The 23,799-nt window shown below is 53.6% G+C and overlaps 8 protein-coding genes across 8 annotated transcripts in view; 5 read left to right on the top strand and 3 right to left on the bottom strand.

The window, feature by feature from the left end:
- The window catches only part of PHACADRAFT_210546 (uncharacterized protein), a gene marked incomplete at its 3' end in the record, with an annotated part of 1,789 nt that extends 634 nt beyond the window's left edge, over positions 1 to 1,155 (bottom strand). The window contains exons 1-2 of the mRNA XM_007397380.1: positions 940 to 1,155; positions 242 to 885 (exon numbers count right to left, since the gene is read on the bottom strand). Of these exons, the coding sequence (XP_007397442.1) occupies positions 242 to 885; positions 940 to 1,002 (707 nt within the window). The 5' untranslated portion in view covers positions 1,003 to 1,155. The remainder of the gene's footprint in view (positions 1 to 241; positions 886 to 939) is intronic.
- A 1,537-nt stretch (positions 1,156 to 2,692) lies between these two features.
- On the top strand, positions 2,693 to 4,283 carry PHACADRAFT_258823 (uncharacterized protein). The gene is given in 8 exon segments (XM_007397379.1): positions 2,693 to 3,048; positions 3,096 to 3,149; positions 3,210 to 3,438; positions 3,489 to 3,674; positions 3,733 to 3,780; positions 3,838 to 3,955; positions 4,061 to 4,100; positions 4,120 to 4,283. 7 exon segments carry the CDS (start codon positions 2,731 to 2,733, stop codon positions 4,098 to 4,100), a joined length of 993 nt encoding a protein of 330 aa, XP_007397441.1. The 5' UTR covers positions 2,693 to 2,730; the 3' UTR covers positions 4,120 to 4,283.
- A 1,217-nt stretch (positions 4,284 to 5,500) lies between these two features.
- Positions 5,501 to 6,826, top strand: PHACADRAFT_51880 (uncharacterized protein; the record flags this gene model as incomplete). The annotated part of the gene is made up of 2 exons (XM_007396502.1): positions 5,501 to 5,624; positions 6,615 to 6,826. Coding segments are annotated over 2 exons (336 nt in total), but the record flags the coding sequence as incomplete, so codon positions are not given.
- A 321-nt stretch (positions 6,827 to 7,147) lies between these two features.
- On the top strand, positions 7,148 to 7,426 carry PHACADRAFT_47655 (uncharacterized protein; the record flags this gene model as incomplete). The annotated part of the gene is made up of 1 exon (XM_007396498.1): positions 7,148 to 7,426. A coding segment is annotated over one exon (279 nt), but the record flags the coding sequence as incomplete, so codon positions are not given.
- A 1,652-nt stretch (positions 7,427 to 9,078) lies between these two features.
- PHACADRAFT_258815 (uncharacterized protein) lies at positions 9,079 to 10,192 on the top strand. The gene has a single exon (XM_007397378.1). The coding sequence runs from the start codon at positions 9,544 to 9,546 to the stop codon at positions 9,886 to 9,888; it is 345 nt and encodes a 114-aa protein (XP_007397440.1). The 5' UTR covers positions 9,079 to 9,543; the 3' UTR covers positions 9,889 to 10,192.
- A 715-nt stretch (positions 10,193 to 10,907) lies between these two features.
- PHACADRAFT_258812 (uncharacterized protein) lies at positions 10,908 to 12,651 on the bottom strand. The gene has a single exon (XM_007397377.1). It carries the CDS (start codon positions 12,431 to 12,433, stop codon positions 12,137 to 12,139), a length of 297 nt encoding a protein of 98 aa, XP_007397439.1. The 5' UTR covers positions 12,434 to 12,651; the 3' UTR covers positions 10,908 to 12,136.
- Positions 12,652 to 14,939: 2,288 nt separating this feature from the next.
- Positions 14,940 to 17,965, bottom strand: PHACADRAFT_124134 (uncharacterized protein). The gene is made up of 9 exons (XM_007397376.1): positions 17,781 to 17,965; positions 17,583 to 17,722; positions 17,406 to 17,530; positions 16,342 to 17,350; positions 16,243 to 16,290; positions 16,071 to 16,192; positions 15,912 to 16,021; positions 15,750 to 15,863; positions 14,940 to 15,692 (listed from the first exon to the last, which is right to left on the bottom strand). The coding sequence occupies exons 1-9, from the start codon at positions 17,844 to 17,846 to the stop codon at positions 15,504 to 15,506; spliced, it is 1,923 nt and encodes a 640-aa protein (XP_007397438.1). The 5' UTR covers positions 17,847 to 17,965; the 3' UTR covers positions 14,940 to 15,503.
- A 275-nt stretch (positions 17,966 to 18,240) lies between these two features.
- PHACADRAFT_210540 (uncharacterized protein) lies at positions 18,241 to 20,046 on the top strand. The gene is made up of 6 exons (XM_007397375.1): positions 18,241 to 18,626; positions 18,682 to 18,723; positions 18,779 to 19,011; positions 19,066 to 19,144; positions 19,203 to 19,540; positions 19,596 to 20,046. The coding sequence occupies exons 1-6, from the start codon at positions 18,542 to 18,544 to the stop codon at positions 19,884 to 19,886; spliced, it is 1,068 nt and encodes a 355-aa protein (XP_007397437.1). The 5' UTR covers positions 18,241 to 18,541; the 3' UTR covers positions 19,887 to 20,046.
- Positions 20,047 to 23,799: the final 3,753 nt, after the last annotated feature.

Below are 23,799 nucleotides of genomic sequence, written 5' to 3'. Positions count from 1 at the left end.
TTCGCGTCTAGGTCTAGACATTGGTGCAGCTTCGACCTGATCCTTATTCCGTCCGCTGCTGATGCACGTCTGCTTTCTGATCGACTCACCACCTGAAGATCGCGGTCGACTCTCACGATGTGATTGTTTCACGGCCTCTCCTCTAAGGGATCCCTCGCCACCAGGCTTTAGTTATACTTCAAAAGCTCGTCCCTTGTCCCTGGTGCGTGACAGTCCTTCACCGTGTAGCTTCAGGACTCACGGAGAGGTTTGCTCTTTCAGACGTGGCGAATTTCGTCCACCGGAGCGTACGTTGTATTCTGACCGGTATGAGGAATGTCGCTCGGACGTTCTGAACGTTGACCCTCCCCGTTTCGGTGATCGCGCACCGTCAGCAGGATACCGTCGTTCGCCACCCCCGCCTAATCCCGAGAGGCCTCGAAGAGACTTCTGCCCTGGTGACGCGACGACGACCGGCTTCCCCCAAGCGTGGCGTATGATGATGACCGTAACATGCACGATTGGGAGCACCAACGTGCTCCTGTTCTCGATCGAAACCACGACCATGATCGGACAGGACATCCAAGGTTCGCTAGCGGCGAATCGCCCCCCAGCTTGAAGAACACCAATGTTGAGTATATGGCGGTTTCTCCGCGTCGTCTTCTTCTCCGCCTGCCCGTCCGTCTGGCACTGGTCCTCTGAGTGCACGTCTTTCCGACGGATACCCTCCTGACGATTGGGATGGTGATCACTCTCAACGTACTGGCTATCCACCTGTCGATGCGAGCCCGGGGCGACTGTAGCCGGGTTCGCGGTCGCAGCCCCAGGCCGCCATTGCAGCGAGCTAGGGATGATGTGTACGTCCCTTTGGAATGTTATTTCCTCCACTAAGCGCGCCCGGCTCGACTACCTGTCGCCATCGCGACTGCGTACACCACCGCCGGGGCCTCGGGCGCGTACTATCATGATGTGAGAGCCTATGCTCCGCACGGCGTGGGCCCTGCTCCGTCGGCTCGTGGCCATGGTCGCGACTGAATGGGTGGGGACAGATATCCGCCCTACGACAGGCGAGAACCCCCACCACTAGGCCGGATATTGGTATGCCGGAGGCAAGTATGGAAACGACAACCGCCGATACCCTCCACTGCGCTGTGGCTGCTTAAATGTGAGCTTTTCTGGCGGTTCGCACTCCTGGTGTCTGCTGACAGGATAATTTACAGTGAATTGTTATCGAGAGAACATGGCGAACTATGATACTTCTGTCGCTGTCTGTGCGCATGCACTATCTAATCAATATCTAGCCGCATATACGTGCTCTATTTTCTGCCGCACGATATTTATTTGCATATCTATGGCCACGTCCTCCACCGTGCGCTCGTACAGTTGCCTTGGAACGAAATGGACGACGTAGATAGTGCACAGGGTCCCTTCAGAATTCCGGAAGCGCCAAAAGGCGCAATGCTCACACTTCTGCGGTGTCCACGATAGGGTCATGCACGGGATATCAGGGCTAAGGTACGTTTCATTCCTCACTTAGTGCCCTTAGTCATGCAATTAACCATCAATTAAGACCACGGACAGAGATTATCAATATCTGGCTCGCCTATGCACCCGATTGTGCTACTGTCTCGCTGTACAACTTCGTTTCGGACGCAGACCAAGGACGGAGCGGTACGTGTGCACGCTTTGGGGCATCTGTGCTGTTTTATTCATGCCTCTGTAGCATCTCTAGGTCCCGGATATGTTTCCCCGTTAACGCATGTGCTGCCTATTCCGTCCGTGCAGCAACGGATAGGACGTCCCCGAGGCATGTCAACTTGGAATAGCTGCATATTAAACCACTCTTGCCATCACAGGCGCAGCTGAAGAGAACCGGTGCACGTTTATGTGCAGACCGTGATGTTTGAAGGTGTGCGTCCTATATAACATTCCCGAGAATCTGGATAATCTAATTCATTCTGCTGTTAGATTCTTCGCATGATTTCTTAGTTTGCCACTACTTTGCAGGCCAGATTCAGGTTTCGGACCGGGGAAAAGTCGCTTAGTTCACCCGTCGTCGGATTCTCGCCCCACTGGTTGTTTCATGTGCCGGCTGATATCTGGGTCGGTGTAGTCGATACGGATTGCGCAACTAGACTCGGATGAACGTCCCCATAGATACAAGACGCCCGTCATTCTTCAGGCGCTGCAAGAGTATCAACAACTGGACTAGTTGCTTCAGGTGCGCGCTTGCGAATCTGTGCAAGTCTATCGCTGATACAATCTGCGAAGAATCTCTGACAAACACATCTAAGTGCAGTAGGCTGGCCTCCCATGATCTCGATGTCTGTATGGCGTGTTGGCTACGTTGAGCGGCGTACTCAAAATGATTAGTGGCCAGCCTTTGCCTATGGTCAGCCGCCAGCGAACTATGCCTACTGGAAGTAGTGCGTGTGAGGCTGTCTACGTAGAAGTCAGACCTGAATATGAATACCCGTGACCTGCCGGTTCTGTCGCAGATGATCCCCAGGTCGATTCCTCGAATGGCTAGTGAGCATAAACACAGAGCGAAAGCATATCGCGGTTACGCAGACAGCGCCAACATGTCAATGTTCAGCATTCTTGCCACGGGTCATGACAGGCGGCTTCGCCGTGGGTAGGTCCCGGTATCTGGGCGTCTCGCCAGTGAAGTCCTCCCGTAGTACTCACCTTGTCTCTCTCTCCCCCTCGCTCGTCAAATTGCATATTCAACAGTGATCGTTTGTCCTGATTATGTCTACTACCCCGACGACACAGTCTGAGCTCGGAGGCCAAGATTCCTCAGCCAGCTCCTCGCGCTTCCAAGAACTCTGGGAGGGGGCCTTTCTGGAATACAAGAAAGTTACGGGCTCGGACCTCCTTCGCTCACCGCTCTACAACCAAATCCAAAAGGCCGAATCCTCAGGGAAGGTTGCTCGCATTCTCAAGGAACACAAGAGTAACTTTAAAGCTTTCCGCGCGCACGGCGAGAAGATCAGAGCTATTATTGCGCCGATCTTCACCCTCACCAAGCTGTTCACCGACGCTGGTGGCGAGATAGCCGCGGCCTCCGTGTGTGCTCTTTAGATGCTAAATTTCCTTATCTCATCTATGAGCAGAGCGCAGTGCCCGGCGGCAAAGCGATCTTCGCGGCCTTCGGGGTCTTTCTAGAGGTACGTCTGTCATTTGCACCTCAGCCCTGTCATTTTCTCCCTTGGCTCACAGTCCCCAAGGCATTCGATAAGGTTAGCGAGCAATACGATGCGCTCGAGGAGCTTCTCTCGAGGCTTGGAGGCGTCCTTGGTCGTCTTGACAATCACCTGCAAGCACGTTCGGTGCTCAACGAGCAGCTTAAAGGCGTCTTCGTCCGCGCACTTGTCCAGCTGCTCAACGTGTTCGCCATCTGCACGAAATACACCAAGAAGCAGATATCTGATCGCACGGCTGTCTTCACGCGCATGAGTAAGGATCATTTACATTCAGACGCGCCTCGTTCCTGATCACCGAGACAGAGGACTATGGACGGGCCCTCCTTGGTAATAAGGATGTGAAAGATGCTCTTGAGAAGCTAGACGAGCTGACTAAGGAGGAACTTCTGGCCACTGCGGCTCAGACGTTTGATGTGGTGCAAGGTGTAGCCGCCAAAGTCGAGCTGGTTGGTGGTGACGTTACGGAAACAAAGGAGAATGTCAAGGCTGGTCTGTCATCACCATGTTATAGTGCAACTTTTTGTGTTCTCATTCAATGCACCTCTAGTGCGCAGTGACCTGCGAGGTATTGGAGCCAAAGTTCTTAATTTGCATTGTAAGGGCAGCTTCTCGAAGATATTTATCCTAGCTTGACTGGAGCTACGCTGTATAGTGGAGTCTGTCGAGAAGGACATTCGTGATTGGTTAGCTTCCCCTGACCCAAATCAGAACCACGAAGAGCGACGAACTTCATATTTGGACGGCACATGCGTGTGGTTCTTTGACCACAAGTTCAAGGAGTGGAAGGACAGCAGCAATGGTGTATACTGGATTCATGGAAACCGTGAGTTTTTTCTTTCCAGCTGCGGTATTCATGCAATAACTCTGTGTTGTAGCTGGGACAGGGAAGAGCATTCTTTGGTGCGTATGCATTAGTAGGCTAACATCTTTTCAGTGCTGATAGCATGCAACCATAGCTCATCTGTCATCGAGCACGTCTCATCCATCCCCGGCTTGCACCTGGCTTACTTTTACTTTGACTACCGTCGCACCGAGATGCAGACTGTGACTGGCCTGTTGGCATCTCTGATCTACCAACTTGCTACTCGTGCAGAACAGTGCCACCAAGTTCTGCGGCAGTTCCGTACGGAGAACAGGGAACAGCTAAAGCCAACCAGGGAGCTTCTCCTTAGCTGCCTAGAACAGGTCCTGCAGGCTTCCACTGGGACAGTTATCATCATTGATGCTCTCGACGAGTGTCCACGCACTACCCGACGAGACGAACTGTTTCCCTCCCTCCGAAAGCTTATATCAAAGAATATTAGAGGGCTACGTATTCTCCTGACAAGTCGGCCCGAGTCTGACATCCGGGCAGCCATAAATAGTTTTCCTGCTCATCAGCTCAAGCTCCATGACGCTGATGCACACACCCGTGATTTGGCCACTTATGTATCCCACGGTCTTGCCGAAGATGACTACTCAAGCTGGCCACCTAATATTAAAGAGCTTGCTCGAAAAGAACTTGTGTCAATGGCAGGTGGCATGTATGTTGAGTCTCTTATTTTTAGTTTTATTCATTCTGATTGCGTGTAAGGTTCCTATGGGTTGATCTCCAGCTTGACATGCTACGCAGCTGTCCTCCTAGGGATGTCCGGAAGGCCCTGGCCAACCTTCCCAAAACCATTTCTCAAACATACGAGCGTATCCTTACAAGCCTTGAGTCCAATGAGACTGTTGCAGAGCAAAGGCGTCAGATGTTCCAGTGCATTGCATTTTCCAAACGGCCACTCTCTCCTTCCGAGCTTGTCGAACTCTTCGCAGTCAACTTCTCAGCTACTGAAGGCCCAGAATTCGACCCCGACTCTCGCATCACAGACCCGGAAAGCTTCATAGGCAAGATGTGTTCCAGCTTCGTAGAGATCATCGGCAGCTGCGACAATGACACAGCCGAGTATCCACGCCTTGTCCAATTTGCACATACCTCTGTACGAGACTTCTTCATCGCAAGCCAGCTGCCATCCTCCCTCACGCTGTACCACATTGACGAACCATCAGCGCACACCACTCTGGCAAGGGTGTGCCTGGTAACCCTTACCTCCTCTTCACCGCCATCAAGCCTTCCCTTTTCCAATTACGCAGTGCGATATTGGCAAGACCATGTATTTCGTGGTCAAGTTGCCGACTCGGAGACTATTGGCAAGCTGCTGACCCGATTCCTCCATCCGACCACTCCCAATCCGTTCTTGAAGTGGCAGAAGGCACGGCCCGAACACCAGAATGGAAGACAGTCTCTGCTGTATTGGGCAGCCTATCTGGGGCTTGAACACCACATTCAAGACTTGCTCAAGGTTGAGGGAATAGATATCAATGCTTTGGGAGGTTTCTTCGGGACCGCTCTGTCTGCCGCCGCTAGCCAAGGGCACAAAGACGCTGTCCTATTACTTCTCGGCGAAGGTGCAAGTAGCAGCATTTCTAATGAACGTGGAAACACTCCATTGCACCTCACTGCAGAATTTGGCCACGTCGCTATCGCGCGCACTCTTTTCGAGCACGGCGCGGCTGTCAACGCGCAGAACAAGAACGGGCGGACGCCGCTACACCATGTTGCACAATATGGCCACGTCGACATCGCGTGTGTCCTCTTCGAGCACGGAGCAGCTGTTAACATGCAAGAGGAAAACCAATGGACGCCACTACACTTTGCTGCACAATACGGACATGTTGACATAGCGCACGCCCTTCTCGAGTACGGCGGAGCTGTGGATGCGCAGAACGAGACCAAATCGATGCCGCTACATGTAGTTGCGCAACATGGCCATATCGACATCATGCGCACTCTTCTCCAGCACGGCGCAGCTGTTGACGCGCGAAACAAGTACGAAGCGACGCCGCTACATCGTGCTGCACAACATGGCCACGTCGACATCGTGCGCGCTCTTCTCGATCACGGTGCAGCTGTTGACGTGGCGCAAGAGGAGGGATGGACACCGCTACATTTTGCTGCACGGTATGGCCACGTCGACATTGTGGCCACTCTTCTCCAGCACGGTGCAGCTGTCGATGCGCAGAACAAGTACAGACGGACGCCGCTACATCATGTTGCACAACATGGCCACGTCGACATCGTGCGCGCTCTTCTCGATCACGGTGCAGCTGTTGACGTGGCGCAAGAGGACGGATGGACACCGCTACATTATGCCGCACGATACGGCCACATCAACATTGTGTACACTCTTCTACAGCACGGCGCATCTGTTGATGCGCGAAACAAGTTCGGACGGACACCGTTGCATCATGTTGCGCAACATGGGCGCGTCGACATCGCGCGCGCCCTTCTCGATCATGGTGCAGCTGTTGACGTGGCGCAAGAGGAGGGATGGGCACCGCTACATTTTGCTGCACGGTATGGCCACGTCGACATTGTGGCCACTCTTCTACAGCACGGGGCAGCTGTCGATGCGCAGAACAAGTTCGAATCGACGCCGCTACATTATGCTGCACAACATGGCCACGTCGACGTCGGGCGCGCCCTTCTCGATCACGGTGCAGCTGTTGACGCGCAGGAGGGGGACAGGTGGACACCGCTACATCGTGCTGCACAACATGGCCACATCGACATCGCTCGCGCCCTGCTCGATTACGGCGCAGCTGTTGATGCGCAGGAGAAGAGGGAATGGATGCCGCTACATTATGCGGCACAACATGGCCATGCCGACATTGTGGTCACTCTTCTCCAGCACGGCGCAAATATCCATGCGCGTACTAAGAAATTCGAATCATCGCCGTTACATCTTGCCGCACAATTTGATCACGTCGACGTCGTGCACGCCCTTATCAAGCACGGCGCAGATGTCGATGCGCGGAACATAGGTGGATCGACGCCGCTACATGGCGTTGCACTCTGTGGCCACATCAAGACTGCGCACGCTCTTCTCGAGCACGGCGCGGCTGTCGATGCGCAGAAGGATGAATTGTGGACGCCGCTACACATTGCTGCACGTCATGGCCGTGCCGACGTCGCCCGCGCTCTACTCGAGCACGGCGCGGCTGTCGATGCGCAGACCATGAGGGGATCGACGCCGTTACATATTGTTGCACGATATGGTCACGTCAACGTCACGCGTGTTCTTCTCGAGTATGGCGCGAACGTTACGATCGCGGAGGACGACGGATCGCGTCCGCTGGACTACGCGGATACGAACATGGACTCTGAAATCATAGAACTGCTTGTAAAGCACGGCGCCGGCATCCATCCAGAGAACCCACCACATGGCGAACCCGCGGCCTGAGACGTGCATGGACATGTGGCACGGACAAGGCGCGTTGCGCATGCGCTGCGCGGTCTGTAACGCGTGCGTGGAGGACCAGCGAATCGGAGCGGCTTGCGGTACTGCGGGAGGAGGCTGGTGGAGGGTCCGGAAGGGTGAGCTAAGGTTGCGCCTGGTACGCAAGGTCAGTGATGCAAGAGACGGGCGAAGGGAGATCTCGAAAGACAGTACCTGAATCTGGCTGTATGTTTGTATGTTTGTTCAGCGGATACCTCACACGTTATCAGCGCAGGATACTTTGAAAGATTGTGTGCACGTCCTATTATTGCGAAATGAAATCTTATACTTGGGCACCCGTAGCTGTACACTCTACCACACTCCGCCCATCTTCAAGCCCGCGCAACGCGTTAGCCAAAATTGTTAACACAGAGTTTTTTATCGCAAGGTAACCCGTCTTCTTCATGCCGTTCCCCCATGCTATCTTTGAGACAGTATCGTGACTGAGCTTTGGTACGCTTATGTCGAGCTGCCTCAAGGGAGACGGCCTGAACGTGTACGGGGACTAGCAGCGGATGAGAAGAGATTAAATCGTGCACGAGAAGGTCGCAGCGATGGAAGAGGATCTCTACCACTGACCTGTCGATGAGCTTCACCCCGTGCTTAGGAATTCGCGATGTACTTGCGCTCAAGCCTGCGGGTGTACGCGACGGCAGTGACGCCTCGAGAAGCCAGAGAGAATCTTCATGAAGAATCTCCTTCCTGCCATCGGCGCCGGGAGGGTACCTTAGCACCGGCATTCGGAGATGAGGAGGAGTACCCTGGGCGAGAATGAGTCGATGAGTGAAGCTCGCGGGAGATTAGATCGATTGCACACCTCATTGAGACCCCACACCTACGCTATGTGTCCGAATGCACTCAACACACACCAGATTCTGGATCCCCAATGATATGGCCGACGATGGCTTGTTCGACTCGCTTGGAAGCATGTTGAGCCTGCTGTGGGCACGATTATTGCAGAGTACCGGGGAAACGGCGATATGAAACGACTTACCAGTATGATATTCAGTTGAAAAGACTGACAGGTTTGCAGCCGCGAGGCAGTATTAAAGAGGGACAGCAGAAGAATATTTGGAGGGGATCTTGAATTTGAATGGTTGAGAGGAAGGGAGAGAACGGCACTGTAGCGCTCAGTGTTCGTGTATAAATAGTACATCGTCGCGTCCTCTCCATCTCGCTTCCAGTATGAAGCCTACTCAGCGGATTCACTGCGACGGCCAGGATGTTGTCCTTGGTGTGCGATTTTTTTTCCCTCCACCTGACTCCCAGATCCATAAGGGCGGCGAGCAGGGAAAAATGAACCCAGCATCATCCTAGCTGCCAGTTGTGTGGCAACTCTCACCGAGTCGAGGATGGCCAACTCAGCGTTTGCAACGGACAAGGATCCCTTGAACAACACTCTTTCTCTTACTCCGAGTGCTTGCGCCGGTGGTGGGTACGCTGCCTCTCCTTTTCTTCTGAGACCGTGACTTGACCGAGCATGCTTTCCAGATGAACCGCCCTAGAGGCCAAGTAGAGCCCTCTCGAGTAAAGGAAAGAGGTCTCAGGCCGAGCGTACGCTACTCTAAGCACTGTTTTGCGATTTGATGTGCTAAAATATCCTAGCAATACTTCAGACTTCGCTCGCGCCACGCCCACAGGTTCAAGGAAATAATGACCTTTATCCCTACCCTCACAAGTTCGAGGTCTCGCTGTTGCTTCCACACGATATTGGCGGGTGTGGTTGAGAAGGCAAGATCAAGTCTGGAGGGACGATCAAGGGCACCATCGAATGCCTTGCAGGACATACCTACAATGTTCGTGCGTCCGGTCTATGTTTCTGTTTCTACGACCTCTATGGCGAAGGCTGGAAGGTACAGATCATGGCGGTCAAGCAGTGAGTCCTTGCCGTTCTGTCGACTACAGACCCACGGAAACTATAACTTGTTCAAGACGCCAAGGACCCAGAAGGCTTCGTCGCGCAACACAAGCACTTGCGCCGTGGTGCTATCGTTAATGTCGTGGAATTCCAGGACGTTTCAAAGCAGGGCGAGCTCCGGATCATTCCCTCAGAGATGATTCTCTTCGCCCCGAGCCTCCAGCAGCTAATGTCGGGCCGCTTCGACCTTGAAGATCAGGAAGCCTACTACTACAAGCCTTACCTGGACCTCACCTTCGACGGGGACATCGTGACAAGGCGTGGCTTCATCTCTCGAGGCCGAATCGTCGACTGCATCCGCCAATCCTCCGACAACCTCGGCCTACTCGAGGTCGGAGATACCGATGACGAGCTCGACCGCTGGGAGTGCGATTGTGAAGCCGTCAAGCATTCGCCACAGCGGCCTCGATCTCGGCCTGTAACTCCGCGTCGCCTTCGAGCTCTATCAGGCGCGTGTTCCGGGAACGAGGGCATTGGCTAATGCACAACCGAGTTCTCGATCAGCGAGTTCTACATGGCGTACGCAGCCATCTACGATATCGTGGACATCACGGAGAGCCCGGCCTAGGGGTTCGTCAAGTACCTGCAAGTAGGAAGACGACGGTGATGTCCCACCCCGAGGGCTGGAAGGTGTATGAGCCGGAGACTTGAAGTGGCCGTGGCCGTGGTACGACATGGTCAGGACGCTGGGGGAGATGCTCAGGATGAGGTTTCCGGCAGGCGAGTCGTTGCACCCGGATGATGCGAACAAGTTCTTGCACGAGTTGTGCCAGAAGGTCTGCTGTTTTTCTTACCAAGGCTACTCTTGAGTGCTCAGCTTTCTTCACAGCACAATATCGACTTGGATGAACGCACGCCCACTCGCTAGGCTTTTTGGCGAGTTCAACTTCCCCGCCTTCATTGGTAATTTTGTTCTTGTTTATCTTCTTAGCGTTCCACTGATAGTTGAGCAGTTGGTCGCCCACAAATAATGCCACAGCTTGCCAAGCACCGCCGATCGCGCCCTGGTCTTTGCGAGCATCTCAAGGTTTCATGTACAGAAGGGCGTTCGCAATGCGTACATGGAGCTGAACGACTCATTCGAGCAACGGCTCTAATTCGAGGAGTGGGTGAGGCAGAAGGACCAGGGCGATGATGAGGCGCAGGGTGTCGAATAGACAATTCAACCCGTATGTGCCGTCTTTTGTTGCATTTCTATGCCATCTAATAACTTTGCTATGCCATTCTTGAGCACGGCCTCCCACCGACGGGCGGGTGGAGTATCGGTATCGACCATCCGGTGATGCTTCTGACGACCGACTCTGCTAGTATGTCTGCCTCTTCTTCGTTCCTCTGCATTCTCGTTAATCATGGTTCAGACATCAAAGAGGTCCTTCTACTCCCTGCGATGAAGCCGATAAAGACTAAGGCTGACACTGCAGGCCCTGCTATGCTCCCGAGGTAGGTCCAGACGTCTGTGGCCTATTTGACGTACTCGTGGATGGCGGAGACAGAGCACGGAGGCCCGCAGTCTGGGTGCTACTTCCGCGATCAGTAGGGGATCGTCTCTCTTGCCGCGGTTGGGATGTTTTACGGGCTCTCTCTCTTCCGCAGCTTTACCACCGTCGTTTGACCACCTGGTTCACGGCGCAGCCGCTTCTGGACGCGCTGCAGCTGCGTACACAAGGGCGCGCCCCTCAGACGCGTTCTTTGCCTGCTTCGAGGACGGGGTCTTCAACTACGGGGGCTTGTAATGGGTTCGCCTCTGAAGTTGCGATCTCAGGCGTGCAAGCTGGGCGGAGGGCTGGCATGAATGGTGCGCGACGCGAATGTCTATTACCAACAGCGCGATTGACTGAACAGCTGTTGCAGTGACGTAGGTACCGACTCGATCCCCGCTGCCGTTGGTACAATGCCAGTACAGACGCAACCACGTCGCTCTCTACCGTCGAACAACTAGACCAGGCGCTCGGATCGCTCGAAAATTTCAAGCCTGAAGAGTATGGGCTGCCACCCTACGATTCGTAGATATACAGATGTTGTAACAAATGTATAAACATCAATAGAAATCCAATAAAAGTCCAGCCAGCGAACAAATCAGCCCCTGTCCTCTCTGCTGACCCGAGAACTCGCCATCCTCAGGCTCAGGCTGTCCCTCCTCCCTCTTCGCCCGCGCATTCTGATCCCGATTCTACCTCACCCTCTTCGCATTCTCCTCGACGACAACCGCCATATTCCCAGTCCTTACGTCCTCGGCACCACCGATCCCACTAGCAGAACTACCGCTTGACGCCCCGCTCGACGCGCTCGATACGCTGTCGGCGCACATGAGCCTCTCGCCTTTGTGCGCCTTCGCCCGCTTGCGCACGCCTTGCCAGCGCTTGAGCCGCTCGTCGAACACGTTCAGCGTCGTGACGCGCCCGAGTCTGCCGCCACTTGTCGTTACTACGTGGAAAGTGAGCGTCACTTCTCTCCCTCGCTCTCCGACTCGCCTCCATTCTCGCTCGTTTCGTCCTTCGGTTCTCATTCTCATTTCGTTCAACGGCCTCGTACGACCCTGTGAAGTCCTCTGTCTGCCGGGCTTGTATCCACTAGCAGTGCCGCCGTGGTGTTCCATCTTGCCTGTTCTTAACTGCGATGGGTGTATCTGTCGCGCACTCCAGCGAAGGCGAGCCAAGGCACTGCACAGCTTTGGTGAGGTCGAGTCAATAGTCAAGTTGTTGCTGTCCTTGGCGACTCGTAAGCCTCGGCTAGCTCGAGACGTCCTCGGGCAAAATGAAGAACCCCAGCGCGGCCACGAGCTCGTCTGGGAAGGCTGGCTCGTGCATGGGTGGATTAGATCTCAGAGTGTCGTCGCCATTTTCGATACATTTCATGATCTCGAGGCACTCTCCAGCAAACTTGCGATCTTCGGCGAGCAGCTCTTCTGGAGTGAGATGTGGTAGTGTAGGATGCCAGTACCGTTGTGCATACTCGGCGTGCCATCTTTCCTCTGCGGAGTACTTGCGTAGGCCGGAGGCTGTCGCATTCCAGAGACTTGTCCACATAGCCGAGTCTGGAAGTCTCGTCCCGCGTTCCGGCAGGCACCGCATCGCTATAGCCTTTCGGCTCTGACCGACATCATGATGCGCCGCGTACAACTGGATGTGAAGAAAGCAGAAGCGAACCATGTCCATCGGATGATACTTCGCGCTGTCTTCAAAAGCGCCATGTACATACTGCTCTGCAACAAGCGTTGAGTTCCGCAATATCTTCGTTTGATCTGCATGAAATAAATAGAAGAGCTGGAACTGAGCACTGCAGAGCATACCTTGGCCTTTGGCAGCCTGGAATGCGTCCATAATCAGCCGCATCATATATGCACGCGAAGCGTGTGTCGAGTGGTGCAATGCTGCGACCGTGGAAATCAATACTCTGTAGCAGTGAGTCTGGGATCCCCAGAGTGCAGCAAGGGTTATAACTGCGTCCGCTCTTCTGCTCATGCAATCTGCTAACTCCGCGATAATGTGCAGCCCTTCTTCTGTGCCTAAGATGGGTCTCCCATCGGCCCCACTCTCCGGCAATAATGTGATGCGCAGGAGATTCCAGGCATCTTCCAATATCGGCCGTGACATTGGTCGAACGAGGAGGTCCAGTTCCCGATGCAGTACTGCGTATAACGATTTTATCCGAGCAAGAGGGCGTGAGCAGTATGGCCGAAGGAGTTCCGCGTACATGAAAGATACTGTAAGTAAACAGGCGTCGTCTTGACTGCGGCTCTCATAAACTGGACGTAGCCGCTGGGATAGTGGACGAAACACGAAATCTTGCTCGCCGGGGCTTGGGGCTATCCATCGAGCGATTGACTCTGCAGCAGTCAATGCCGGTGCGTCGGAAAGAAGACCTCGTAGGCAAACCACTGCGACACGGGGTAAGGGGTGGGGAGAGAAGGATAGAAGGAGCAACATCGTTTTGTGCAGCCAATCGGGACTGGAAACGAGTAAGGGTCCAGCCTGTTGACGACGATCAGCCAGCTCTGCGAGCATCTTCATAAAAATGTCCCATTCTCGACGCGAGAGCGAGGAAAGATCCGGGATGCAGCGTAGCCTGACCGGAAGGAGATATTCGGCTTCTGTATCAAGACGACCGGCAATGAGACGAACGATGAAAGAGAGCGACTGCATGGGATCGTGCGAGCGTTGCTTGAATATGTCCCAGATCCTCGGAAGCAGATTGTCGTTGACCATGATAGCATCTATGAATAGCAAGACATCTCCACTGTTCTGAGCGCCTTGCTCGTAAACTTGATGCAGTCGATGGAATAGTGAACAAAAGACTGATTCCAGCTCGCTGGGGTTTGGGGCTATCCATGGAATGGACAATTTCGCTCTGATAAGTGTTCCCGGTGTATCGGCAAGAAGGCCACGAAGACACAAAATAGCGGAGTCAGGGAGCGGATACGGCGAGCTGGAGAGGAGGAGTAAGGTCGCCTTGTGCAGCCAGTCGGGGCTGGAGACAAGCAAGGGTCCAGGCTGGCGACGGCCTACCAAGTCTGTGAGCATCCCCATGAAAGCGTCCCATGCTCTCCGGGACAGCGAGGCGAGGTTCGGGACGTTGCAAAGCCTGGCAGGACGAAGGCGCTTCGCCTCAGCACCAATACGACTCGAGATAAGCTCAACAACGAATGACAGTGACTGCGCTGGGTCGGATGAGCACTGGTTAAACGCCTCCCACATTGTCGGGAGCAGGTTGTCATCCGACATGATGGCGTCTATGCTTAGCAGGATGTCCTTGTCGTCCTGGTCTTGGGCGACGACCTGGTCCTCTTCCTCCTCTTCCAGAGTGGCATTCAGACTTTCGTCCGAGTGCGCAGTCTTATTGGTCGCACACGCGAGAATTGAAGTCAACGAGCGGCGGATCTTCATGGTGACTCGTGTTCTCACACTCCGCAGCATAGACTTGAGTAATGGGATCTTGTATGGGCATCGTGGCGAGATCACTGGCGCGAGCGTGGTAGCAACGAAGAGGAAAGCCCAGCCCGAGACGAGCGGCACGCTGACGTGTCCCATGCGCTCGTCAACAGACGCGGTGAAGAAGCAGAGGCCGACAAAGAATAGGCCGAGGGAGAGCTGTATGAGTATGGGAAGTACTGCCGCGATTTCGAGGACTTTCCACTTCTCAAGCCCTGGCTTCCGGTATTGGCGTGCGCGAAGGCGCTCCTGCGGAGCAGTGTACGTGATCGCGAGATACTCCCGCAGCCACTGCTTGACGAGCATACCAAACGATGCTGTCGAGAGGCTAACAACGAGGCTTGCGAACCAGAGGCCATTCACGCGAACGGCCCACGGCGGAGCCGCGAATTGGGGGAGAGGGGCGGGAGGTTGGGTGGTAGAGTTGATGGTCCCAGACACGATCGTATAGCTTTGTGTCCGTACAGCGATGCGTTGAAGTAGATAGACTATCTGGGCATCCGAGCTGGGCTGGAGACCTGTGTACGATTCGACGAGAAAGGCAGATAGCACGGCAGAGTACAGACCGGCCTGTCGCCAGCGGTACATGAAAACGTGATACGGAGCGAGATGTAATCCGACTCACAAATACCAGAAGAGTGTCGATGTCTTCTTTGCAGTCCCGGATTTCATCTTCATCGAACTCACGGACAGTCTTGGCCATTGTCTGCCAACTCGTCGGAGGTGAGACCTCTACATAACGTACACCTCTGGTGGACTGCAACATAAGCTTTTGTCATCGTCCAACAGAGCTCGACTGGATATAGGCCGTACAGGAGGAGCTTGTTCCGACATGCGTGCGGTAGTTGGTGGGTAGCAACGAAAGGAACGATGGGATGGTAGAGATGGCGATGGGAAAATATGTAGTGCGCACCTCCCAGTGAGCGAGCGCATGAAGCGGCGTGAGGAACGCCCATTCCTACTTTGACTGAAGACCAGTCAGATCCCATCAAAAGCTGGGCCATCAGCATCACAGTCGAATGCAACCTGCAGTGCCTATATCCGCCCTGCGGGCAGGAAATGAAGATAAAATTGCAAACCGAGCTGTGAGTTTAGGAGCCCAGATATTACCGCCTACAAGACATGGCAGTGCGAGTCCGTGTGTGAAGCATCGCCCTTCTTCGGAAAATTAAACTATCTTCTCAAAGAAATCAAGCTCTGTCTGGAAACACGTCCTCCAGATCTTGGTGTCGCGCATGCGGTGTCCTTCGTTCTCTAACGCGAGCACTTCCGCGCGGTGACCCTGACTGACGATAGTGCGTGCGAATTCTTCGATCTGAGTAAACGGCACTTGCGGGGAGAGCTTGCCGTAGATGAGCTGCGGAACGTATAAGCGCGTTCAAGTGAGCGAGGGTACGTCGTCGTCAAGACGTACCAGGACTGGGTTCTTGATCGCCTCTGCGTCGTACCGAGGCGAGCGCTCTCGGTATGCCTCTGGGATCTCGTCCGGATAGCCACCCACTAAATGCTTCGCGTAGTGCATCTGGAACTGGGGAGAAGGTTAGCGGGAAAAGCAGCCGCCATCCGAGCACCTCACCTTTTGCGTAGCTTCGTGGATGGTTCTCAGGTCAATCAGACCAAAGTATGATGTACCAGCAGCGTAGAGGTCCGGGTGCAAGATTAAGGATCGAAGCACACCGTAGCCCCCTGGGAAGCCATGTCAGCTTAGGTTTACATTGTATCTTGGAGTGCATACCGGACGTGCCACCGCGCAGGGCGATTCTTCGCGGATCAATTAACCCAAGTTCGATAATCTGTTGAGTAGCGTCCTTCACATCGTTGACATCGCGAATACCGAATTGACCCTCCAGCCTATGCCTAGCCGACTAATGAGCACTTGGGGATGGTGAACAGGCTCCGATGCTTACTGATATTCTCTACCAAAGCCAGTTGATCCTCCAAACATAACCTCGATCCTACGACGGCGATATAAGAATCGCGAGCCATCGTCAGAAGAAGATGCTCACCATGCCCATCCCCGTGAAGTATATAGAAGACGTATCCAGTCAAACCCAGCGCTCGGTCTGTAATTCGGCCCCGCGTGGAAGCTGACGACTGCAGGTGGTTTCTCGCCAGGAAGTCCCTCGAAGTCGGGGGAGGTAGGTGGGAAGTACAAAGCATGAAGAGATCTGCCCTGATCATCAGATAGTAGAAGAGATTGGGGCCTGGGCATGTAGTCCGTGGAGAGGTCGACGGCAGTGGAAGGCACTACCACTTCGAATTTTGTATTCCAAGAACCGCTGAGCTCGGGCAACAGGGTTAGCCGGATTATAGCGGAACCTTGATCTGCCTTTGAGCCGACAAAAGCGACGGATGTTTCGCTCAGGGCGCGGACTTGTTTGAGAACAGGGTATGGATTATCGAGCTGCCCCAGCGACCCATGGTCGGTATCCAGGACGTATAGCTTGGTGAGGCCTCCGGAAAGGGCGCTACATATTGCTAACGCTGGGCTGAGGACTGCGTAGGTGGAAGTGCCATGGAACCAGTGCGCTTCGGAGAAGTCTTCCGCGATCGGGGACCGGAGGATCGGACGAGCTGATGCCCCAATGGTAAACTTCCACGGCTGACCCCAGCCCGAGATATCATAGATGAACATCAGGCTGTCGTCGGACAGCCACTGCGGCTGCTGAGCAATGCTCTTCCCAGGCTCGCCGGCTACGACCACCTCGTTGGCGAGAGCAATGCCCCCGTCGCTGGCGACAACGTCTGCCACCACGAGTTGCATGGAGTGGAACGCGGAGTCTGGGTGATTCCATCGAGTGTATGCGATCCTCTGGCCGTCTGGAGAGAAGGTCGGGTCTGCATAAAAATCCCAGCCTTCGGCGATAGTCGTCACGGAGCCCTTCTCCGTGTCCAGCGCGACAAGGCTGGTTTGGACGGCGCTCGCGGCAGGGTTTGTGTGGTCCTCGCGGACGCAAACAACAATTCCTTGAGTAGGATGGATGTCTAGATCGCCGAAACGCCACTCAGGCCTTGCTACCATAACGTTAATTCCCGGAGCATTCGGCCATATGTGAGCATGTATGCATACCAGGTGAGATGGCTTCGCAATGTCCATCCGTAGCTTTGTATATTCTGAAGTCTGGTATGTTGGTAAAGAATATGTTGTTGTCCTTCGCGGCCATTACTCGCCCTCCGTAGCCATTGATGATTGAGCTATCAAAACGCGTATTAGCAAATTGTACACCTTGGCATGACAGCTACCCACCGCGCGTGATACTGATCCCCGATGACATCTTGTTTGCGTTCGGTATCAACGATGATGAGGCGAGGGTCCGACGGACGCTTTTCAGTATGGTAAAGACGTCCCCGTAGCGCGTCCACCACGAGATCTTCGAACGTAAGAGCCTGAAGTGTGCTGTCAGATATTATGCAGTAAGTCCGATGTTTGTGTAGCCAAACTTACTTCCTGGGTGATCATCTCTGTCGATACAGGACTTTTCCACGTGCCATAAGACTGAGGAGACTTCATAATGCGTGTGATATGCGATGCTGGAGCGTGTGTGCTGGCTGTAACTGGAGAACTATGCAGATGTGGAGAACTGAGGCGGACGAAGTCTCGTCATGGTCAGCCCTCGCTTGAAATGCAGTCTGCATGCTTTCCCGGGAAAAGATATGGTATGTACATTAGCTTCCTGGGAAATGAAGGTGTGCGTTCGTGAGAGAGCGGCGGCGGCGCGCAGCGATGTGGCCGTCCTCCTCGGACATCGCGTCAACCCAATAAGGAAACAATTTTCCACCGTCTCCGGAGACGTGAGCCTCCGTCTTACACGCTACACTGCCATCCAACATACCATCCTTGCGGACGAGGTGCGTACGGGATAAAATATGCCTAATACGATGATATATCAAAGCTCATTAATATTGTGCCAGCCGCAGATATCAATCGTCCGACGGCACCTTTTCAACATATTGTTTTCTCACTAACCTTTCGCGAGCTCCCACAAGTCCATCAGCTAACGTACACCTGGTGGCGACCGTGCATCTTTGCTGCTCGCGGGAGCATCTGAGCGCAACAAAGTAGTATGATTGCTGAGTATCTTCCGCGCAGTCCGGAGATACATCTTGGCTCGCCGTTCTCTCGCCAGGCGCGCTCAGGCCAGTACTTAATTGATTGCCCGCACCTGCGGAATGAAGAGACCACCTACGCTGTAAGGTCGAGCACCAATGGAGACGCTGACTCCGAGTGAAGTCCAAGCCCTGCTACGTATCATACCCGTTGGGGCGCCAACGCTCGAGCTGTGGTTCAATGGTAAAAGCTCAAACAGATCTTCGGCAGCAGTTCTGACTCACTTGTGCTCTTGAAGGTGTATACGCATGCCTCACCGTGTGCACCTGCTGGGTCATCGGTATGGCATACATGACCTCAGCATTGTCACGATGTTAACAAGCTCTCGGCTGCAGCTAAGCATGAAAAGACCATCACGCGCAAGCTTGGCTGGATTGCCGCCGTGCTCACGATGTATATCCTTTCTGCTATCCATGCCATCCACGCCATGATCTTCTTATTAGCCAACCTCGTTGACAACGCTGACTCCCCTGCTATCTTGTCCGCGTTGACTAAGCAGGCTCGTTGGTTCGCCGCTACAGGAGTCACGGCCGTTCTCGTCATTCTTTTCATAGCTGATTGCATATATGTACGTGGAAATCTCCGTGGCTGTAGGCACTATACTGAACATTCGCATCGTCAGATATGGCGATGCTGGGTCGTGTGGGGAAAGCAATGGGTGGTAATCGCTTTGCCTGTGATGTGCGTCATCACAAGTAATGGTAAGATCATTTCAGTTAGTAGCCTTAATGTTCAAATATTGACCACCATGCTGTTCAGTGCTGGCTATCATTGGCAGCATCGTGCAGGTGGACGCCGAGACCGGCCCCACGAGGAGCGAACCGAAACTGGCCCACCTGACCGCGACATATTATGTCCTTGAGCTGGCCCTTACCCTTTACCTGACGGCCTTCATCACCGGCAGAATTATCATCACTCAGTTCCAATTCCCGCTGGCTGAAGCGCGTCGCGAATTCGCTATCCGGTACTCCCGAGCGATAGAAATCATTGTCGAGGGCTGCGTACTTTACTCGGCCCTTTTCCTCGCGACCGTGGTCTTTACAGCACGCGGAGACGAGCGAGCTTCCTGGCCTATTGCTCTAATGCCCCAGCTGGGGGTACGTGAACCCTTTGCTTATTTCGCTCAAATAATTGACCTTGCCGTAACACTAGGGTATCATCCCCACACTCCTTCTGTTCCGCGTTGCGACGGGCATGACAAGGCCTGACTCGTCGTGGAACGGCGAGTTGAGTCTAGGCAACGTGGTATTCAGGGCTACACGAACCGGGCGGACGTCGATGACTACCGAAGCGGCTATGTTTGACACTATCCCACAGACTGGTTGTGAGGCATGCTCTCACGGAATCGCGTCTGCGCACCTTCCATCCAACTCGCACCACTCGTCGGGAACTTTGGCTCAGGGAGAAGAGAAATCTGAAGGGGGCGATGAATGTTCCGTCTGAAAATTTTATCGCCCGGGAGGCACCAAGACATCCCGGGCCGTGCCAACTTTTGTGTATGCGACTGCTTTCTCTTCCGCACTTGGCGTTAAAACTTAGTCTAGGAGCTGCCGTAAATACTGAGCATGAGCTAAGATATTTACATCGCCTTCTTGTTGTGATCTTGCCAGCGGCGGCTAGCACGGGAACTCCTGCTGCCCTGCAAACCTGTGTTCAAGCTTACGCACGCATGCAGCCCGTGCTACCAATCAATCATGGTGCCCGCTGATTTTTTTGGCAGCTTATCATTTCGCCTATTTCTGTTCCGCTCCAAAATGATGAGCGATGTAAGAGATTCTGCCCCCCCCCCTATTTTCTCCGGCATTCGCCAGCCGTTGATGTGGTTACACCTAATCTTCCTCGTCATTGCCTTGTGGCCATATGCATCTCACGCCGGGGGATGGATTTGCACAGCTGCCGAATACGTAAGTCGTCCGCCCATTGATCGCAGGCCGAGAAGATGATAAAATAGATCATTGTTGCGCCGCAGTAGGGTTGATATCTCTCAAGCCGTAGTAGGAATCTCTCTGCTACAGACAACACCGATGTGCTCCACATGAGACTCATCAACATTATCATCAGCTTATTATGTTAGTATTCTATTCTAGGCGCATGCCGCCCACGACTTGCGAAATCTGCTCAGCCCCGGTAACAACTAGAAGCCCTGTAAATGATGACAGTATGCAGGCCATGCCAAAGAAGCATTGCGGTCAATCAAAGAGTCTTCTTCAATCCTAGATGCGTCAATGCGAATGGCACTTGCACTGAGAATTCTCCGAACGGTGGTCACGGAACTTAGGCCACCGCCTGGAGACCTTGAAGCGGAATAAGTGCAGTCCTTGGGCCTATATAACGTGAACTTACTGGCAGCCAGGCATTTCATTCTTCTCTCTGTCGATTTGGTCCAGCACATCCGTCACCATAACCATGAACTTCAATCTGCTTCTGGCGTCCAGGCTCGTGTTCGTGCTCTTGCCAGGTCAGTAAATATGCTCATTATAACTGTTCTGTAAATTTACATACCTTCTAGGTTACGCTGTAGCTAGAGCCAGCTGTGAGATCAACGGTCTCTGTTTTGTACAAAACCCAGTGAGTTTTTGTCCCAGATGCGTATTGTAACGTCGTGTTCCGCTGACACACGGTACCACAGGTCGCAAATTCCCTGAGCGAGGTTGGATTTGCGTTCCCCAGGAGCCAGCCGGGTGTTGATTCCGAGATGCTTGTCAGCATGAAGGTTGAGCTGCCGTACGGGTATGCAGGATTTGTCCCTGCACAAGGCGCGGAGCAAACTCTGCGGAGAGCTTCATCCGGGCAAAGCAGCACTAACTTGACGGGCTTCCGGAGTGCAGCCTTCTCAATCGACTTCGTATCAAAAGAGACCCAGCTGGAGGACCCTACAGTGGTGGCAGCAGTAGAGCCGGACGACTTTGTCGTTCAGGTCAGCAAAATGCTGTAGGTCATGGTTATCCCGCATACTCATTACGAACGAAACGACTCACATGTTGTACGCATAGCCCAAATCAGACGTTTGCACCTACCGGAGCCAGTGGCATCTCGGTTTCTCAAGACGTGTTCTTCATCAACACCTCCTTCTATCAGCTCATCACGAGGTTCCAAGGCGCCGCTATGCGCGAGCTGGGGGTGTCGCCTGACCAAGTTTCTGCAGTCACTTTCATTAACTCAAATACTTTGCCGACTTACATCAACAACGCGACACCGCCTGCCGCTCTCTTTGATGGGTCGCCCGCAGCGATTGACACCGCGTTCGAGTTCGAGTTCGATGGAAGGAGTGCCCAGTTCGAGAATTACACGGAGATGCTGAAGGTGGCAGGGTTTGTCTAAAAATGAGAGACAAAACTATCAGCTCTGAATATGCTTAGTGTATTAGAACGCTGCACATATATGCTAGAGTAGAATACTATGGGAAGCGTAATGTTTGTCTTCATCGCAGTCACGGTTGAATCTTTGGCGCTTATCTCTCCCGCGGTGGCGCTCGGCGCCTGCCGTGATAACACGGCAATCTGGTAGGTCTTAAGCTTGACTTCCACCAATATCTTTTACTTCCGACGCTTCAGTTTGGTCCAGACTTTGATGCACAACGCCGCTACATGCAAATAAAATACTGGCGACGTATTCTTGCCAATAGCTCTCAAACCCACTGGGAGTTGATCAAATTGCCTTTTCCTATCTACGCCGATCCAACCCTTCCCACCGTCGCAGCAGATGCTTTGCACCTGATTGCTGGCGGGACAAGTCTGAGAATGCCAAGTTATCATTGCAATGGCTCTTCATGATCTTCTTGTAGCCTCTAAACGTGATGCGGTCTGTCCAGCGGGCACTGCCTACGCTCGTTCCTCCCACGAGCCGATATACTGTACCCGTGCGACCAATCCGGTGCGTCATGCATCACATGGCCCTCTACCACCGTTCTGGTTACATTTTCCACCGGGGGGGGTGCTGCCACTTCTAACGTTCTTTTTTTGTTTTTGCTACAGGCAATATTTAAGCATGTTTCGTGCCTGCGGCGCGAAATTTGCGACAACAAGCCTATATGCACCGCCGATGTTATTGCCCCTGTGTCTGTCATTACACCCTAGACTACGGTACAGTCAATTTTAGGCCGCGATCGTCTAACTTCCGGATTCTCGACCGGTGTCGAAAGTCACTGTCTAGCTCGCCTGGTAGTCCGAGTCCATCGTCACACGTCACGCCCGCTGTCGGACTGGTCGCACGGGTACAGTCATGCCCAACGGGCTAGAAGCGTGTGTTGATAGATGGCCGACCAAGTCGTTTTTGAACCGTGCGAGCGGTAGCCCACCCTCGATACAGCTCGCCCACCTGCATCCTCACGTTCACTATGCCGGGACAGCCAGACCAAGCTCTTGCTCTTGCTCACTCGCTGTTGTAAGCACCACCTCTGTACGTACTTGCTGTGTAATGCTCATCCCTTCATGATTCAGCCTCGTGGGAAACTATGTCCTTGTAGCTGTCTCATGCAAGTGCATCCTTCGCTCCTCACTGCACTACTCATAGTATCCAACCCTTCAGCCCTCGTATTCTATGAGTTCATCATTACTATTGCTGACGAGATTAATATCGTCTGGAAGAGACCTGTCACTGCATCTGCTGTGCTCCTTGGCTCGGTCAGATGGTGCATGCTCCTCATAGCGGCCTTGTCACTCGCGCCAACAACTCAGAAAGTAAATCTCGTCTATTATTGAATGATAGGGCCTAAAACTATGCTTCTTACAGGAGCAAGTCTAGCCTGTTTGCACTTTTTTGCGCAAATAAATTGCTTATCAGGATCCCATATACAGCTGCGCGCCGATTGGCATCCTGAGCGCGGTATTCGCCCTTATTGGACTTGCTCAGACTGCACGTACGTCTCGCCGAGCTTGCTCAAGTCCAATAATGCCCATTGACTTCTACACGCCAGTCTTCTCCGCTCTGCGCATCTATGCGGTCTGGGATAGGAGCTACGTCTGGTCGATGGTAGTGTTCGCGCTGGGCATGGTATCATTCGCAACGGATATGGTGCGTGCCGCTTCCTCTCAGGCTCGCATATGCTCTGGTTGACTCTTCTGTTGCAGGTTGCCACGACGACGTCGAAATACAGTGTCGTCGCAGATCCACTTTTGGGCGTGGACTGCATCTCGGACGTACCGTTCTCTGCGCGGACAAACAGCATGTTCGTATACACACTTCGCTGTTTCTGGTCCTGAATGCTCATTTATTGATTTGTTTCCCCGCAGACGTACGTGTTCGGGTCAAATATTTCGGCGCGCCGCAGACACTGAAATCGCCTGCTCACAGTCGTTTTCATAACCCGCGGTTCACTTATCCTCGCCGATGTGATCGTGCTCATCCTGACCTGGAT

This window comes from Phanerochaete carnosa (genome assembly GCF_000300595.1).
Source record: "Phanerochaete carnosa HHB-10118-sp unplaced genomic scaffold PHACAscaffold_6, whole genome shotgun sequence".
Taxonomy (NCBI): domain Eukaryota; kingdom Fungi; phylum Basidiomycota; class Agaricomycetes; order Polyporales; family Phanerochaetaceae; genus Phanerochaete; species Phanerochaete carnosa.
This window is presented reverse-complemented; position numbering and strand designations above follow the sequence as displayed.

Coding starts and splice junctions, on each gene's coding strand:
- PHACADRAFT_258823 (XM_007397379.1), top strand. CDS start 2,731: ATGTCTACTACCCCGACGACACAGTCTGAGCTCGGAGGCCAAGATTCC. Junction 3,049..3,095: donor GCGAGATAGCCGCGGCCTCC/GTGTGTGCTCTT, acceptor ATCTATGAGCAG/AGCGCAGTGCCCGGCGGCAA. Junction 3,781..3,837: donor CAAAGTTCTTAATTTGCATT/GTAAGGGCAGCT, acceptor TACGCTGTATAG/TGGAGTCTGTCGAGAAGGAC.
- PHACADRAFT_258815 (XM_007397378.1), top strand. CDS start 9,544: ATGATTCTCTTCGCCCCGAGCCTCCAGCAGCTAATGTCGGGCCGCTTC.
- PHACADRAFT_258812 (XM_007397377.1), bottom strand. CDS start 12,433: ATGTGGACAAGTCTCTGGAATGCGACAGCCTCCGGCCTACGCAAGTAC.
- PHACADRAFT_124134 (XM_007397376.1), bottom strand. CDS start 17,846: ATGAAGTCTCCTCAGTCTTATGGCACGTGGAAAAGTCCTGTATCGACA. Junction 17,351..17,405: donor TTGCGAAGCCATCTCACCTG/GTATGCATACAT, acceptor ACGTTATGGTAG/CAAGGCCTGAGTGGCGTTTC. Junction 16,022..16,070: donor CCTGCGCGGTGGCACGTCCG/GTATGCACTCCA, acceptor ATGGCTTCCCAG/GGGGCTACGGTGTGCTTCGA.
- PHACADRAFT_210540 (XM_007397375.1), top strand. CDS start 18,542: ATGGAGACGCTGACTCCGAGTGAAGTCCAAGCCCTGCTACGTATCATA. Junction 19,012..19,065: donor TCATAGCTGATTGCATATAT/GTACGTGGAAAT, acceptor TCGCATCGTCAG/ATATGGCGATGCTGGGTCGT. Junction 19,541..19,595: donor CTCTAATGCCCCAGCTGGGG/GTACGTGAACCC, acceptor CCGTAACACTAG/GGTATCATCCCCACACTCCT.